Raw genomic sequence first — 16,783 nt, 5'->3', positions numbered from 1 at the left:
TTCAAGAACAAAAAAACATATCTTAGCGTTTCAAGTTGCTGTGAATGCGTAGAGAGAAAGTAGCCTGGCACTTAATACCTGCCCCGAGTTTAACAGAATTAATGTGCAGAGTGTACATAAAAATATGTTGAAAAATAAAAGAAATTTCTGTTCCTTTTCGGGCTGTAATACATTTGTCTTCATTTAGAATAGGTTAACAAACTTTTTCTGTAAAGAGCCAGGTAGTAAGTATTTTTGGCTTTGTAGGCCAAATGGCCTGCTTAATTCTGTCACTGCAGTGCAAAAGCAACTTTTACAATATGCAAAGGAATGGGTGTGGTGGTCCTCTAATAAAATACTACTTTTGGATTTGTCCCACATTACATAACAATTGATAATCAAGCTTAAACTAGAACAATGATGCTTAGCATAGTGCTTGGGACACAGTAATAAGCACTTAGAAAATGTCTATTTAGCTAGAGTACTGAGTTTGTTTTATATCTACCAGTATTTTGAGAAGAAACATTTTTTCTATTATCAAAGTTGAGAAAGTATAATAATAGCATTTGACTATGAGCCAAGACATCTAGTCTAGGTCCACTGCAGATTGTCTTGATGACCTTGGAAAGTTATTTCACATTTGTCACTGTTTCCCTATATGTAAAATAGAAAAAATTATTTACCTTAACAGGATAGTGGAGAACTGTTTCTTTGAAGAAATTATCATTATATAAACATGAATTCTTAAAAGCAACATTAATTGCAGGATAAGCATTAGGAATTAGACACAAAGAACTTCCTTGTTAGATTAATTATAAAAATGGACTTTCCAGGGAGATCTGAAACTTCCATCATATACCCTTTTAAACTGTTTGAAAATACAACAGCTATCATGTAAGTGTTCAGTATTCAACCTAATTAGAAATGAGCATCTAGCTTTGATGCTCTCAAACTTCCCCTTTGCTTTGACTATATGACTTATCCAACTGGCCAAGGTCTGAACTTTTCCCAGTGCCAAAATTACTGCTCTTTAGTTACCACATTTTAAAGATACACACCAAGTTGAAACTATACTTTTGTTGCTGAGCTCAATTATGAAAATGTGAAAAGTGTTAGATTCTGATTTTTATTTCAACTCTCCAGGAGGGAGAGTTATACTGTCTCACTTGAGGTTTCTACTATTTAAAAAAGAAAATATAAAAGTATTCTTAAAAACTTACTTGTTAAGGATGTGTTACTACTACAGTTTTCATTTTGTATGTACTAAAGACAAAGTTGTTTAATGTGCATCTCTAAAACTTAAAATATACAATGACTTTAAAATCTGTCACTATGCAGTTATTGTTTTATAAGTAATCTTTCCTAACTTTTTGAAGTCACTTTTTAGCAGTTACACGTACAATTGTTTTTTTGACTTTGAACAATACAGACTTTTTCTTGCTAAAGTTCTACACACTAAGATATAAAACTTAAGTCTTAACCAAATAACTTTCCTTCTATAATTAGTTGCTTTTCTTATGACAAATGGACTCCTGGGAGCCATATAATCTCTACAAATACTTTGCTTAATATAGAGAGCCATACTTACTATTGTATCACATTGTGGATATTTGATCCTTTCACATACTGTGTTCTAATTAAAATCATTTTAAATAAATTCCTTTCATTTTAATAGCCAGGTTCCAAAAACAATTGAATTAACCTAAACATTATTAAAAACAACTGGACCTGACTTAGCTTTTTTAGACGTCATCTTTTATTAATACAAACTTTTAAATACTCAAATGCCACTATTTCCAAATTTAGGTGAGTAAAAAACAGAAGTACATAATCCGATGCCTCACATTCTCCTTTACAAAACAGGCTGCATTATATCTATTTGATTTATACACTGTGACTTTTTCCTGCTGTTTTCTATCAACCTTAATTGTGAAAAATGGTGCCATGTTGCCCTCTTGATATTATTTTGGAGATCAGTTAGGTCTTAAAGCATCCAGATGCATACAGTTCTACACATATCTGTAGAATTAGCTCACCAAGGTCTGCTCGGCAATATTTTTAATTGACTTACATGTTCTGTGGGAAAAGAAGAATCATAAAAAGTCTTTGCAATTGCATTCCTCTCTTCACTGGGTTCTCCCTTGGGATCTGGATGGATACTCCAGTTATTCAAAGTGTCAGCAACTCTGTTAATGCTGGTAGGATCTGATTGACAAAGAGGAAATGGCAGCAACCGAATTTTATTCTCTAGGCACTCATTTTAGTGACTAAACTTGTTTTTCTCTGATGCTATGTTTTTGCATTTAAAAAGCAACAATTTCTATACTCCTTTTACTCGGAATATTTTATAGTTTTCCTAGACTTTGCTCTTATATTAGGCATTTCATTTCAGAAAACATAAGATTTTATTATTGCTACTTTCTAAAACCTGATTACTATAATTCCACATTAAAAGGAGTGAAACAGTATAAACATCTTCTAAAACAAAATAACTCACATAGAATGTTATCCTTATTCCCCTGGTCATTGCATTGCCACAGGTATAAACATTTATATAGTGAACATTTTACCAATTCAGTGGAAAAACTCTGAACCAACTAAATGCCAGATTTATAAATGATCTTTAAAGAAATCAGCCACAGTAAGAATCCCAACAAAGGACTGTTTAGAAGGCGTCATTGGGCTTTAATAAATAGATAAAAATGATTTAAGGAAACATGTCAACTGTAGAGGTTAAAAGATACTTATGGCATGTTTAAGAGTATTTCACAAGTTGAATTTCTATAGAATTTTAGATTATCTTCCCTTATATCTTATTTATATCACTGAAATTTAACTTAGTAGAAAAGACCTTTGAGAAAATTGTAAATGGTAGACCAGCCCCTAAAGCAGCACTTGGCTACCTCTAATGGAATCTGAAGTAATACATTTTATTATTTTAAAAAAATTACAGTTTGGGAGATGAGGTTATATTTTTTATTTTTCCCTACATTACTTTCTATTGGTGCTAGTAAACGTGTTATACTTATTTTGTTTTTAATCCCCAAAAATTCTTTTAAAAATTTTTCTCAATTTACTTTGTAAAAGGAGCCTATTATAAAAGAACCATACAAAATTTCCTTTGTAACCTACATTTCTTTAGTTGATATAAATGCATTGGTTAAACCCAGCAAAATTCCCTTAAAATGTAAGAATGACTTTAATAACCTTGTAGTTATTCAAGATACAGTATGTTTTTATTTCAAAACATTTTTATGAAAAAAATTCAAACACAAAAGTAGAGTATGAACCTCAATGTACCCATCGCCCAACTTCAACACCCATCAATATTAAGTCACATCCATTCACCTATTTATTTTGGGGGGTATTATAAAGCAAAATTTGGAAATTAAGTCATTTCATATGGAAGTTTTAAAGAATAGAACTGCCCCTCTATTCTCTAAAGTATTTAACATTTATTCTGCAGCAGTATGTTCTCTAAAAAAAAAAAAATAAAAATAAAGTATTTAACATTTGAAAGTATTTAACTAAAAACATTATGGGGTTTAATTTAAAGTGTTTCAAACAGTGACAAATATTAGTGATAGGAAATATATTAATGTTATGCTTCGGTATTGCTTATAAAAGAAGAAAGCTGGATTTATGTGCTAATGAAGGGATAAAAATGGAAAAGTTAAGGAAAGGGGGAGAAAAATTAGGCAAAGAAAGTGACAACAGTAAGAGAGAAACTAAAATGTGGTTCAGAGGGAAGGAAACTTTTAAAGATCTGAGAGTATGGAAAGAAAAGGAATAAGCATACATGCACACTTTACAACTACTTCACTGCATTTGCTGTAGATTTTTTTTTTTTTAAAGGGAATCAGATTGGGTAGTTGTTCCTAATTTAAAATTAATGTTTGGAATTGTTGTTTTTGCTATTCCTTGATGATGGCAAAAAAACTTAAAAATTTCCAAAATGTGATTGTATACGTTGATAATACTGGCTCACATTTAGGTGAAAAGAAATTCACTTCCTTTTAAATATTAATAAAACCTTTCCTACTTTTACATATGCGCATATGTATGCAGCACTTTAGATTTAGGCAAAAAACAATATAAACATTTTCATTTTAAAGAATCTACTTGGAGACTTTTTATCAAGAATAAGTAGAAAAACACATTTTAAGAATTAAAACATATCCTTATTTTCTTACCTGATCCAATATCTTTTCTGATGTCATTCACACCAACATTTTCACAAAGAGCCACTGAAATTATCTTTTTGTTTTCTGATGGACCTATTGCTCTCTCCTTCAGCAACAAAGAAATGCTAGAAATTGAAGTGCCCACTGTTTGACTTTCAATTTGATTTACTTTTGACCAAGGACTGGGTTCTAAAAAATTCATGTATACTGGAGTTTTCTCAGTTTTTTTATCTGAAGTTGAAGGATCAAAGGCTGACCTTCCACTTCTGTTTACTAAATCTCCAGATGGCTTTATATGAAATGAATGTGATTCCTCCAGCTGTCCTTCACTGTACATTTTTCCTGAAACGATGTCATTTAATGACTCTGTTTTCTCTGTGTTATTTAACAATGTATGCTGTCTTTCATTAACATTCACAAAAAGCAAGAGGTCATTTTTTGTGGCTTCAGTTATCTGATTCTCATCAATCTGTCTCTCTTTATTAGAAAACCGTATTTCTGTGGAAGTTTTCGGGTGAACAGCAGTTTTCACATCTCTGGCTTGTGAAGCATGACTATTCTCATCATTAACTTGAAGATGGGAAATGGTCACATCATTGTTTTCTAAATATCCTATACAGTTCTTAAACTGACTGTTTTGAATATAATTCATATTTTTCCATATAGTTCTTTCCCCAGGGCTTGAATAGGATTTCACCGATATAGGCATACTGTTAACATTTTTATCTGCATTCTTAAGTACTTTCAAATTATCACTGAATGCAGATGAAATGGGGTGATCAATTACTGTATCACAGGGAACAGTTAGTTCAGGTTCCTCTGAAGTATCATTACAGACTTGCTGAAAATCTAAAGCTTGTTTAAAAGGTAATGTGCTGCACTCACTTTTTTTATTTAACAGTTGTATTTGTTTTATTTTACATTGTTTATCATCTAACATAACATTACTTGAATCCTGTAAACTAGGTTTCTGACACAGAATGGGATTCTTCTTTACATCCAAAGATGAATCCAAATCTGCTTTGGTTTGGTCTCTATTTTCTTTCTCTGTAGCATTTTCTTGAGTCCCCAGGAGTGAAGTGAATTGTTTGAATGGTTCATTTTCAGAAACATCTTTATTATGATTTGCATTGTGAGCTGTCTCGTATAAAACACTGTTAAATGATGTTGTGTTGTTTTCATCCTCCCGGTGTGTATCTGCACAGTGAAGATCTAATTCTAATCTTTCAGTTCTTTCTAGGTTTATCTTTTCTGTTTCTACTGCTATACCTACCACTGAAAAAGGATTATTTGGTGTTTTAAATTCTGTATGTCCATTGTTTTTTTCTAAGCACATCATGTCTTTTATTTCTGTAGTAACTGATTTTCTAATGTCAGTAACATTCAAGGTTTGTCCTTGACGAATTACTTCTCTTTCTAAGCAGAGGGTTTTGCTTAGGGAGATTTCACTTTGATTTTCGTTCTGAGATACAGTAGTATCAATTTCATTCTTGAAGTTTTTTTCAAAAAGCTGTAAATCTGTCAGGAACACAGTAAAATTTTATATTATACACTAAAGTCTGATTTTATAAAACATATGTCACTTATTTTATAAAAACATATTTAGCCATAAGTATTTTATTGGCCAATAATTATACAAGTTTGATGACATTAATTTTACCTAAATATTAGGTTCCCTTTATTATAACAAGCATACATTTAACATGCTAAATACTTGGCTCTACCCACATTAAATTTTTATTTTATAACAGCAAAAGTATTTTTGGCTCAAATAAGGGGAAGTTGAGATATTACAAAATGGTTTATTTCTCTAGTCCAGGGGTCCTCAAACTTTTTAAATAGGGAGCAAGTTCACTGTCCCTCATACGGTTGAAGGGCCAGACTATATGTTAAAAAAAAACTATGAACAAATTCCTATGCATACTGCACATATCTTATTCTGAAGTAAAAAACAAACAGGCAAAAACACCCACATGTGGCCGGGGGAACCATAGTTTGAGGACCCCTGCTCTAGTCTGTTGTTTCCTTTAGGGCAGACAGCAGAATTCCATATAAACACACAGCTGATAAAAATGAACTTATGCTAACAGGTTACACTAATTTCTATTACTACCCAGGTCCAGAAACATGCAGAAATTGCTAGCTGGCTTCTTTGGGACTGACAATCATCACTTTTTTATTCACTGCCCTGTGAATATTTTTAAATTCTGGAATAATTTTGGGCAGTGTATACTTAATCAAGACATTAATTTTATTCATCTATGTTTTAACAATAGATTTCAAATTTTTAATATAGTTAAAATAATCTAGAATACAAATTTCAGGTCTTGGGAGGCCTATTTTAGTCCAGTCATTCTTTCTACAACATCTCCACCAAGTGGTTGTTCAGCCTAGGTTTGAGCACCTTTAATCAGCATCATCTTTAAACAACTCTTTTTCAAAGATTAAAGAATTAGTAAATTATTTCAATCGTTACAGAAAGGTCATTTGAATTAAGAAAAGTACTCTAGGTCTAGTCAACAAAAGGCTATTGGTGACCCAAAGAACATTCTCAGTAAAGCAGTGAAGGCATAAACCAGAATACAAAAAGCCAAGGAATAAGTGATGAGAGGGGAGACATAAATGTAGTTTTCCCAAAAATACCGACTATAAAAGAATAGTTTGAAGGATGCTTATTTTGTTGACATATACATAGGAAAAGGTAAATGTTTCTTCAACTACACTGCAAGGTTCTCAAAGCAAAGACTGTAATTGATAATTCCTCTAAATTCCACAGAGGGCCCAGCACAGCACTATGGCAGAGTCTTTATTTTGGAAAAAAAAAATTCAGTATACAAATTAGAAAATATCAATATAATTTTAAAGTTACCTTCTATAATGATTTCTTCCACAAATGGGTCTTCTTTCTTTTCCTCCTTTTTTCTGTATCCAGTATCTGAACAAAAACTCTCAGTATTTTCTTCCCTTATTTCTTGCTCAGAATATTTCTGTTTGATAGTGTTTTCTAATTTTTCAGTTGACATTTCACGGTTTTCATTATTTATTTCTGGAACATTCTAGTAAAATGGAAAAGATTCCTTTAATGTAAAAACAGATTGTTAAAAGGTATAAAACCTTTGTGCAATCTTTGCTGATAAAAGTGGAATGTTTCAGTTCGACAATACAGCAATTTCCATTTCAAAGCCAAACGATTTTTTTTTTTTTTTTTTTTTTTTTTTTTTTTTTTTTGAGACAGAGTCTCACTTTGTTGTCCAGGCTAGAGTGAGTGCCGTGGCGTCAGCCTAGCTCACAGCAACCTCAAACTCCTGGGCTCAAGCGATCCTCCTGCCTCAGCCTCCCGAGTAGCTGGGACTACAGGCATGCGCCACCATGCCCGGCTAATTTTATATATATATATATCAGTTGGCCAATTAATTTCTTTCTATTTATAGTAGAGACAGGGTCTCGCTCTTGCTCAGGCTGGTTTTGAACTCCTGACCTTGAGCAATCCGCCCGCCTCGGCCTCCCAAGAGCTAGGATTACAGGCGTGAGCCACAGCGCCCGGCCAGAGCCAAACGATTTTTAAACTAAGTTTAATATATTTTCTTCATAACAAGATCACTTTATGTTCATTTTATATAGTCTTAAACAAAATGGAGATCTTTATGTTTTCAAACATGCATACCACATTATTATATATAATACCACATATTCTATGTAATAGAAGAGCCACCCCTTTATTAAAAACCAGCCTGGACAACATAGTGAGACCCTATCTCTAAGAAAAAAAAAAGCAGCACCAAAAATTAGCAGGGCATTGTGGCCCACGTGTAGTGAACTATGATCAGCCATTACATTCCGGCCTGGGTGACAAAGTGAGATACCACCTCTAAAACAACATCAACAAAACTAAGGTTGACATGGCAGGCAATTGTTTTAAGCAGTATTTTTCTTTTTTGAGAGACTGGGTTTCACTATATTGCCCAGGCTAAGGGTATAGTGGCTATTCACAAGTGTGATCATAGCGCCTCATATCCTCAAACTCCTGGGCTCAAGTGATCCTTCTCCCTTAGCCTCCCAAGTAGCTGAGATTATAGGTGCTCACCACCTCATCTGGCTAAGCAGTATTTGTATGTATCTTTAAAACAGTGAATCAATTCAATATGGTTTTTCTTCCTCTATATATTAGGTTATTAAGTATCAAATGTCCAATTTCCTTAAGTATTAAGTTTGACAGTTGATATCTCTGACATTTCACTTTGACACATCTTGTTTTATTTTTATTGTGAAGGTATGTCCTCAGTCCTTCAAATGCATGGTTTGGCGTGTGATTATCTTTCAAATTATTTTTTTAGAGCAATTTTTGTGAAACCATGGATAAGTCAAAAATTCGTGTTATTTTCAAATAAGTTCCATTGTGGAACCAATGCAGCACAGACAACTCAAAATATCAACAATGTGTTTCAGAAGGATGTGTCTAATGAATGCATAGTACATTGGTGGTTTGAGAAGTTCCATTCTGGTGATTTTATTCTTGAAAATGAGCGATGTGGGTGACCTGAGGACCAAGGCGGATAATGATGAGCTGAAAGCTGTAGTGGAAGTGAATCCATCTCCACCTATGTGTGAATTAGCAGCAAAATTTGACATTACTATTCCAACAATATTGGAGCATTTGAAACAAATGGGCAAGGTAAAGAAGCTGGATAGATGAGTACTGTATGAATTAAATGAGCCTCAGAGATGAAATCATCTTGAAGCTTGCCTTTCTTTGCTGTCACGACATAAAGGCAAACCATTTCTACTCAGATTTTTTGACAACTGCAAGTGTTCAGACAAAACACAGTCTAAAACCGAACATTCATCAACAAAATCTAATAGCGTGTGTGTGATGGTCCAGCACTGTTATCCACTACAGCTTTATGAAACCTGGTCAATCAATTATAGCAGATGTCTACTGCAACCAACTGGATGAAATAAGGATGCTTGCCATGAAGCAACCGAGACTGGTCAATAGAGAGGCCAATTCTCCTGCAAGACTATGTGTCACAAAAAACTATGCTGCTCAAACTACAGAAGCTAGACTTGGAAACTATCTGTCATCATCCACTGTATTCACCAGACCTTGCGCCAACTGACTACCAGTTCCTCCAGGCTTTGGACCACTTCTTGAAAGGAAAAATATTCAATTCTCAAAAAGCTGTGGAAAATGCCTTTTGTGATTTCATCGCCACTTGCTCTCCAGGCTTCTTCACTGCTGGCATAAACAAGCTACCATTAAGATGGCAAAATTGGGTTGATAGTTAAGGCGCATACTTTGATTGATGGTACTGCTTCTTGTTTGAGATATAATATACTACATTTTTTATTTGAAATCAGATATTTCATATTTAATGACCTAATATTAAGCCATGTTACATGTGAAGCACTGCACTAAGCTTTTGGGATACAATGATAAACAAAATACAGTCCCTGCCCTCTAAAAACTTATAGTTTGGTACTAAGATAGGAAAAGAAATAACAGGCAACTTTAATAAAATGTGGTAAGTGCTCTGAGAGGGATAAATACAAGCTACTATAGGCACACAGAGGAACAGTCCTTTCCCTGCTGTGGGGAGTCACAGAAGGCTTCTGAGAAAAGGTGATAACTAAACATACCTGAGGTATAATATGGAGTCATATGGGGATAAGGAGGCACTCCAGGGAGAACAAATGGTATATATAGATGTTTGAGAGCAAGCAAGATTAGAATCTGTTCAAGGAACTATGAGTGATACAGTTTAGTTAGAGCTTAGACGCTGGGAGAGGAATAGAAAGAGATGGCTTGAGGCAAGCTGGGATAAGTCATTAAGGGTTTAATACAGGATGCTAAGGAGTTTCAGCTCTACCAGGAAGACTCTGGGAAGTCACTGAAGTGTTTTAAACAAGGAATAAATAATATGATCTGACTGGAGAGACCATTCTGGCTGCAGTATAAAGAATGGGTTAATGTTTTCCAAACTTCATTGTCTGAAATCAGCAATAAGAAATATGTTTTGGCCGGGCGCTGTGGCTCACGCCTGTAATCCTAGCTCTTGGGAGGCCGAGGCGGGCGGATTGCTCAAGGTCAGGAGTTCAAAACCAGCCTGAGCAAGAGCGAGACCCCGTCTCTACTATAAATAGAAAGAAATTAATTGGCCAACTGATATATATATAAAAAAAATTAGCCGGGCATGGTGGCGCATGCCTGTAGTCCCAGCTACTTGGGAGGCTGAGGCAGAAGGATCACTCAAGCCCAGGAGTTTGAGGTTGCTGTGAGCTAGGCTGACGCCACGGCACTCACTCTAGCCTGGACAACAAAGTGAGACTCTGTCTCAAAAAAAAAAAAAAAAAAAAAAAAGAAATATGTTTTATAATTCAATGAGTATACCAAATATATCACACTGATATACTGTGATACATTCTAATGTTTTCTATCTCATTTTTAAAAGAATTCTGGGTCACAAACCACCAAACTAATTTCTATGAATCACTGATAGGTTGCACCTAGGAAGTCTGCAAGACAGGAGGCAGAGAGACGTATTAGGAAAGTGCCAGAGTAGTCCAGTGATATCAATAATGATAAAGAACATCCCCTCCTCACCTAAGTAGAGTTGATCTCTCCTTCCTTTGAGCCACTAACCTGCTCTAGATATGCTATTTAAGCACTTTCCACACTACACTATAATTTTGAGACAGAGTCTCACTTTGTTGCCCAGGCTAGAGTGAGTGCTGTGGCATCAGCCTAGCTCACAGCAACCTCAAACTCCTGGGCTCAAGCATTCCTCCTGCCTCAGCCTCCCGAGTAGCTGGGACTACAGGCATGCACAGCCACCATGCCCGGCTAATTTTTTCTATATATATTATTTGGCCAATTAATTTCTTTCTATTTATAGTAGAGACAGGGTCTCACTCTTGCTCAGGCTGTTTTCGAACTCCCGACCTCAAGCAATCCGCCCACCTCAGCCTCCCAGAGTGGTAGGATTATAGGCGTGAGCCACTACGCCCAGCCTACAATTGCTTTTTAACCCATTTCTTCTACTAGATTGGAAGTTCCCTGGAGCATTGTATGTGTCTCTTTCATAGTATTCCCCCAATCTTCCACAGTATGTGACACATAGATGACATTCAATAAATGTTTATTGAATAAGTACATAGGTAAAAGAATGAATTAAATAAGTGAATAAGGACATGTATTAAGAATATTTAATAAAAAGTATATGTGTAGTACAAAAAATAAAAATATTTGCTTTAAAAGGGACTAATTACAGAGCTCTTTAAGATAGTACAATTCCCTAGATCACTTAGCATTTGATTTTTCAAATTTAGACCTATACATCTAGCTATGTCAGAGTCCTGACTTGCCTTCCCAATTTTCTTGTAAATTATTAGAAAACTAGATGAAATGTATGAAACAACAGCTTTCAGACAATGGAATACATATGGTGAAAAAATGTGTTCTATGAGAGAAAGGAAAAAATGAGATAAATAAACCTTATGATTACTCAGGCTTACTGCCTGGATACTCTACACCACAGCACGAGGAGGAGATACTCTTGCAAAGTAAAGTAGGATGGTCTCACTGAGTTGGCAAGACAGGAATTAGAGTCTGGAGAGGCTGAGGTGGGTATTAATTTGTAAGGCAGAATACTGAAGATGAGGGAACTATGCAGAAAAAGAGTTCCAGGCATTTGCACATTCAGTCTATTGCCGAATATTAAACTAGACATGTGAGGAGTAAAAGTCCATGAAGACTTACAGGGGAGCTGTAAGCTGAACAATTCCCAGAGCTCCCACAGATCTGGGTTCCAACCAGCCAGAGTGGAAAGAACTTATTGAATACCTGGGACACTTTGTAGAGACCCCAGAAGGATCATGCCCTACTAGCAGGTTTAAACTAGCCCTAGATTAAGGGCTATTCTAGATTCTTCCTTAAATTTAAAAACAAGCCTCAAATTGATCAAGCTTATCAGCAAGTAACTTAACTGCCTGCGAAATTTCAACATTCTTGAAAGGAAGACAACAAAATCTAGCAATCAGCAATGTAAAATTCAAAATGTTCTAATCCAGTAAAAATTACTAGACAGGGAGAGAAGCAGGAAAATGTAACCTGTTATGTTATCTCTTATAAAGCAATGAAAACGAATATAGAAATGACAGAGATGATGGAATTAATAAAGGAACTTTAAAACAGCTATTTAAAGGATAATAATATGAACATAATGAAAATAAAAATTAAAAATACCAAAAAAAGAACTAGATGGAAATTCTAGAGATGAAATATACAGTATCTGCAACAAAAACTCACTGGTTAGGCTTACTAGCAGATCAGACATTTTAGAAAGAAAGATAAATGAATTTCAGGACATAACAGTAGGAATACTGCCAGCTGAAGCAAAGAGAGAAAAAAGGCTGAAAAAAATATGAAGTGGAGCCTTAGTAACCTGTAGGACAATATCAAGCAGTCTAATATGTGTAAATGAAGTCCCACAAAAGGAGAAAAGGGAGAAGGAAAAAATATTGAAGAAATAATGACCAAAAATTCTCCAAATCTGATGAAAATTTAAACCCACAGATCCAAGAAATGCAATAAATCCCAAAGAAAGGCCAGGTGCGGTGGCTCACACCTGTAATCCTAGCACTCTGGGAAGCCAAGGTGGGCAGGAGCTCAGGAGTTGAGGAGTTGAGCTCAGGAGTTCAAGATCAGCCTGAGCAAGAGCAAGACCCTGTCTCTACTAAAAAAAGAAAGAAATTAGATGGACCACTAAAAATATATATAGAAAAAAATTAGCTGGGCATAGTGGTGCATGCCTGTAGTCCCAGCTACTTGGGAGGCTGAGGCAGTAGGATTGCTTGAGCCCAGGAGTTTGAGGTTGCTGTGAGCTAAGCTGATGCCATGGCACTGTAGCCCGGCAGCAGAGTGAGACTGTCTCAAAAAAAAAAAAAAGAAAAAAAAAATCTTAAAGAGAGATACATACAAAGAAACCATACCAAGGTACATCATAATCAAACTGCTTAAAAACAGTCATGAAGGGGCCGGGCGCGGTGGCTCACGCCTGTAATCCTAGCTCTCTGGGAGGCCGAGGCGGGCGGATTGCTCAAGGTCAGGAGTTCGAAACCAGCCTGAGCAAGAGTGAGACCCCGTCTCTACTATAAATAGAAAGAAACTAATTGGCCAACTGATATATATATAAAAAAAAAAAAAATTAGCCGGGCATGGTGGCGCATGCCTGTAATCCCAGCTACTCGGGAGGCTGAGACAGAAGGATCGCTCGAGCCCAGGAGTTTGAGGTTGCTGTGAGCTAGGCTGACGCCACGGCACTCACTCTAGCCTGGGCAACAAAGTGAGACTCTGTCTCAAAAAAAAAAAAAAAAACAGTCATGAAGGAAAAACTTTAAAAGGCAGCCAGAGATAAAAAGACATTTATAAAGAGGGATTATAAACATAAGAATTGTCCCAGAATTATTGCCAGAAGCAAAGCAAAACAACAGAAATGGCACCTTAAAATTAACAAAAGGAAAAGATTATCGATCTAAAATTTTATATCCAGTAAAAATATCCTTAAAAATTAAGGAAAATTAAGTACTTTTTCAGACAGACAAAAGCCAAGAGAATTCCTTACCAGCAAATATACACAAAAAGAAATGTTAAAGGAAGTTCTTCAGGATGAAGGAATATGATAACAGGTAGAAACCTGGAGCTATGCAAAGGAATGATTTATGACAGAAACAGTAAATATGGTGATGAATAGAAAAGATATTTTATCTAATTTTAATTTTCTTTATCATGTAATTGACTGTTAAGAGTATAATAAATAATATATTGTGGGGTTTGTAACATACAATAAAATGTATGATAACAATAGCACAAAGGACTGGAGAAAACGATAATGTAGTTTTATAAGTTTCTTACCTTATCATAAATTTGGTATATTATTTGAAAATATAGTACAATAAATTACACCCTAGAGCAGGAGTTGGCAAAACATGGTCAAAGGGCCAAATCTAGCCTGCTGCTTGTTTTCCTAAATATAATTTTATTGGCATAAAACCATGCCCACATGTGAATGTACTTAATACCACTGAACTTAATACTATACTCATAAAAGTGATTAAAATAGTAAACTATATGTTATATATATTTTGCTACAACAAAATACAAACAATAGTTCTCAAAGAGAAAATAAAGGACTTCCTCATGTTATTATTCAACATAAAAAAGTGAATACTGCCATTAAAGTAACAAGATGAAAAAGATATATTAAATATAATACAAACACTAATCATAAAAGATGAAATAGCTCTATTAGTATCAGACAAAAGAGACCTCAGGACAAGAAATATTACTAGGATAAAGATGGACATTTCATAATGATAAAAAGGTCAATTAATCAGGAAGTCATAACAACCATAAATGTGCCATAACAATCATAAATCATATACCTAATAACAGAGCTTAAAGATACAAGAAGCAAAAACCAACAGAACTGAAAATAGAAAGCCAAATTCACAGTTATAATTAAAGGTTTCAACACTCTTCTCCCAATAACTGATAGCACAAGTACACACACACACACACACACATCAGTAAGGATGGAGAATTTGAATAATATTATCAACCAACTTGACCTAATTGACATTTATAAAACATTCCACTAGCCAACAGCAGGATACATATTCTTCAACAGCACATGAAATATTCACCAATAACAATATGTTTGGCAAAAAAACAAGCGTTAATAGATTTAAAAGAATCAGTCTTAGCTAGAATGTTCCCTGACCACAACCAAATTAAATTTGAAATCATTAACAGAAAGGTATTTGGAAAATTCTCAAATATTGGGAGATTAAACAACATACTTCTAATGGGTCATACTCATACCCATGGGTCAAAAAAGACTGCACAAGAAAAATCTTAAAATATTTTCAACTGAATGAAAATGAAAACACTACATATAATTCATGGATGCAACTAAGGCAGTACGTAGAGGAAAGCATCTAGCTTTAAATGCTTATATTTGAAAAGAAGAAAGGCAAATAATCAATTATCTAAGTTTCAACCTTAAGCAGCCAGAAGAAAAAGAAAAATAAATTAAACCCAAAGTAAATAGAATGAAGAAAGAATGTTATTAATAATAGTAAAAGTCAATGAAATAGCAAATGAATAAACATGAGAGGAAAAGCAATGAAACCAAAACCTGGTTCTTTGAAAAGATTAATAAAACTGGAAAACCTCTAACTAAACTAAGATAGATAAGTATCAGGGGTGGAGGGAAAAAAATAAAGAGAAAGATACAAATTATCAATATCAAGAATGATATAGGGACAACAATACTGATCCTATAGAATAATATAATAATAAGAGAATATTATGAGCAACTCTTAGCCAATAAATTGATAATTTATGAAAAGGACAAGCTCCTTGAAAGACAAAAATTACCCCAAATGACTGTTGGGGGTCCCCAAGACCACCGCCAGGATCAGTGATTCACTGATAGGACTCACAGGACTCATCATATACTCTTACTCATGGCTAAGGTTTATTATAGTAAAAGGATACAAACCAAAATAGGCAAAAGAAAAAGCACATGAGTTTAAGTCTGGAGGAAACCAGGTAAGAGCTTCCAAGAGTCATCTCCTAATGTAGTCACATAGGACACCTTAATTCCTACAGCAATGAATTGTGACAACATATGTAAATCTTTTTCTATCAGGGAAGCTCATTAGAAACTTAGTGCCCAAGGTTTGGGGTTGGGGGTGGGGTACTGATGCAGGCATCCTCTGCCTAACATGTGCCAAAACTCTAGACTCTTAGAAAGGAAACAGATGTTCAGAATAAAACACATTGCTTACACTAACAGTTTAGGCACAGTGAGCCATGTTTATCAGTTAGAAAATGGTGAGAATGCCCCCCCAAATCCAAGTTTCCAACCATCAGCCAAAGGCCAACTTTATAAGCAGGTCTTTATAAAGACAGTATCCATAGGCCCACTAAGTTAACTCTTTTCTGCACATCAATACAAGAAGAAATTGAAAATCTGAATAGCCCTGTAAATAATTTAAATACTGAACTTGTTATTAAGAATATTCCCACAATGAAAAAGTCCAGATAGTTTCACTGGTAAATCTACCTAACATTTAATAAAGAAATAATACCAAGACTACACATTGAAAGGAATATATTACAAATCCATTTATGGGACCAATATTACTCTTGACACAAAAACCAGATCAAAGATTACAAAGCAAAAACATAAGAAAAAACAAAACTTATAGATCAATGTTCCTCATCAATGCAAAATCCTTAACAAATCATTAGCAATTCAAATCCAGCTATATTAGAAAAAGCATTTGACGAAATTTAACATCCCATTCAAGATAAAAACTCACTCATGATAAAGGCTCAGCAAATTATGTATAGAAGGGAATTTTCTCAACCTGATGAAAAGTATAAACAAAAAACCTACAGCTAACATAATATGAAATGGTAAAAGCCTAATACCCTCCATCTGAGATGAGAAACAAAGCAAGTATGCTCACTCTCACAACTGTCATTCAACATTGTATTAGAGTGTCCTAGATTGTGCAGTAAGTTGAGAAAAAGAAATAAAATGCATGCAAGA

The 16,783-nt window shown here is 34.6% G+C and overlaps 1 protein-coding gene across 1 annotated transcript in view; it reads right to left on the bottom strand.

Moving 5' to 3' along the window:
• The window catches only part of CCDC73 (coiled-coil domain containing 73), a 122,871-nt gene that overhangs the window by 2,768 nt on the left and 103,320 nt on the right, over nucleotides 1–16,783 (bottom strand). Inside the window, exons 15-17 of the mRNA XM_076002050.1 lie at nucleotides 7,033–7,219; nucleotides 4,173–5,681; nucleotides 2,051–2,184 (exon numbers count right to left, since the gene is read on the bottom strand). Coding sequence (XP_075858165.1) covers nucleotides 2,051–2,184; nucleotides 4,173–5,681; nucleotides 7,033–7,219 — 1,830 coding nt within the window. The remainder of the gene's footprint in view (nucleotides 1–2,050; nucleotides 2,185–4,172; nucleotides 5,682–7,032; nucleotides 7,220–16,783) is intronic.

The sequence above is a fragment of the Microcebus murinus genome, chromosome 4 (assembly GCF_040939455.1).
Source record: "Microcebus murinus isolate Inina chromosome 4, M.murinus_Inina_mat1.0, whole genome shotgun sequence".
In the NCBI taxonomy this organism is placed as follows: domain Eukaryota; kingdom Metazoa; phylum Chordata; class Mammalia; order Primates; family Cheirogaleidae; genus Microcebus; species Microcebus murinus.
This window is presented reverse-complemented; position numbering and strand designations above follow the sequence as displayed.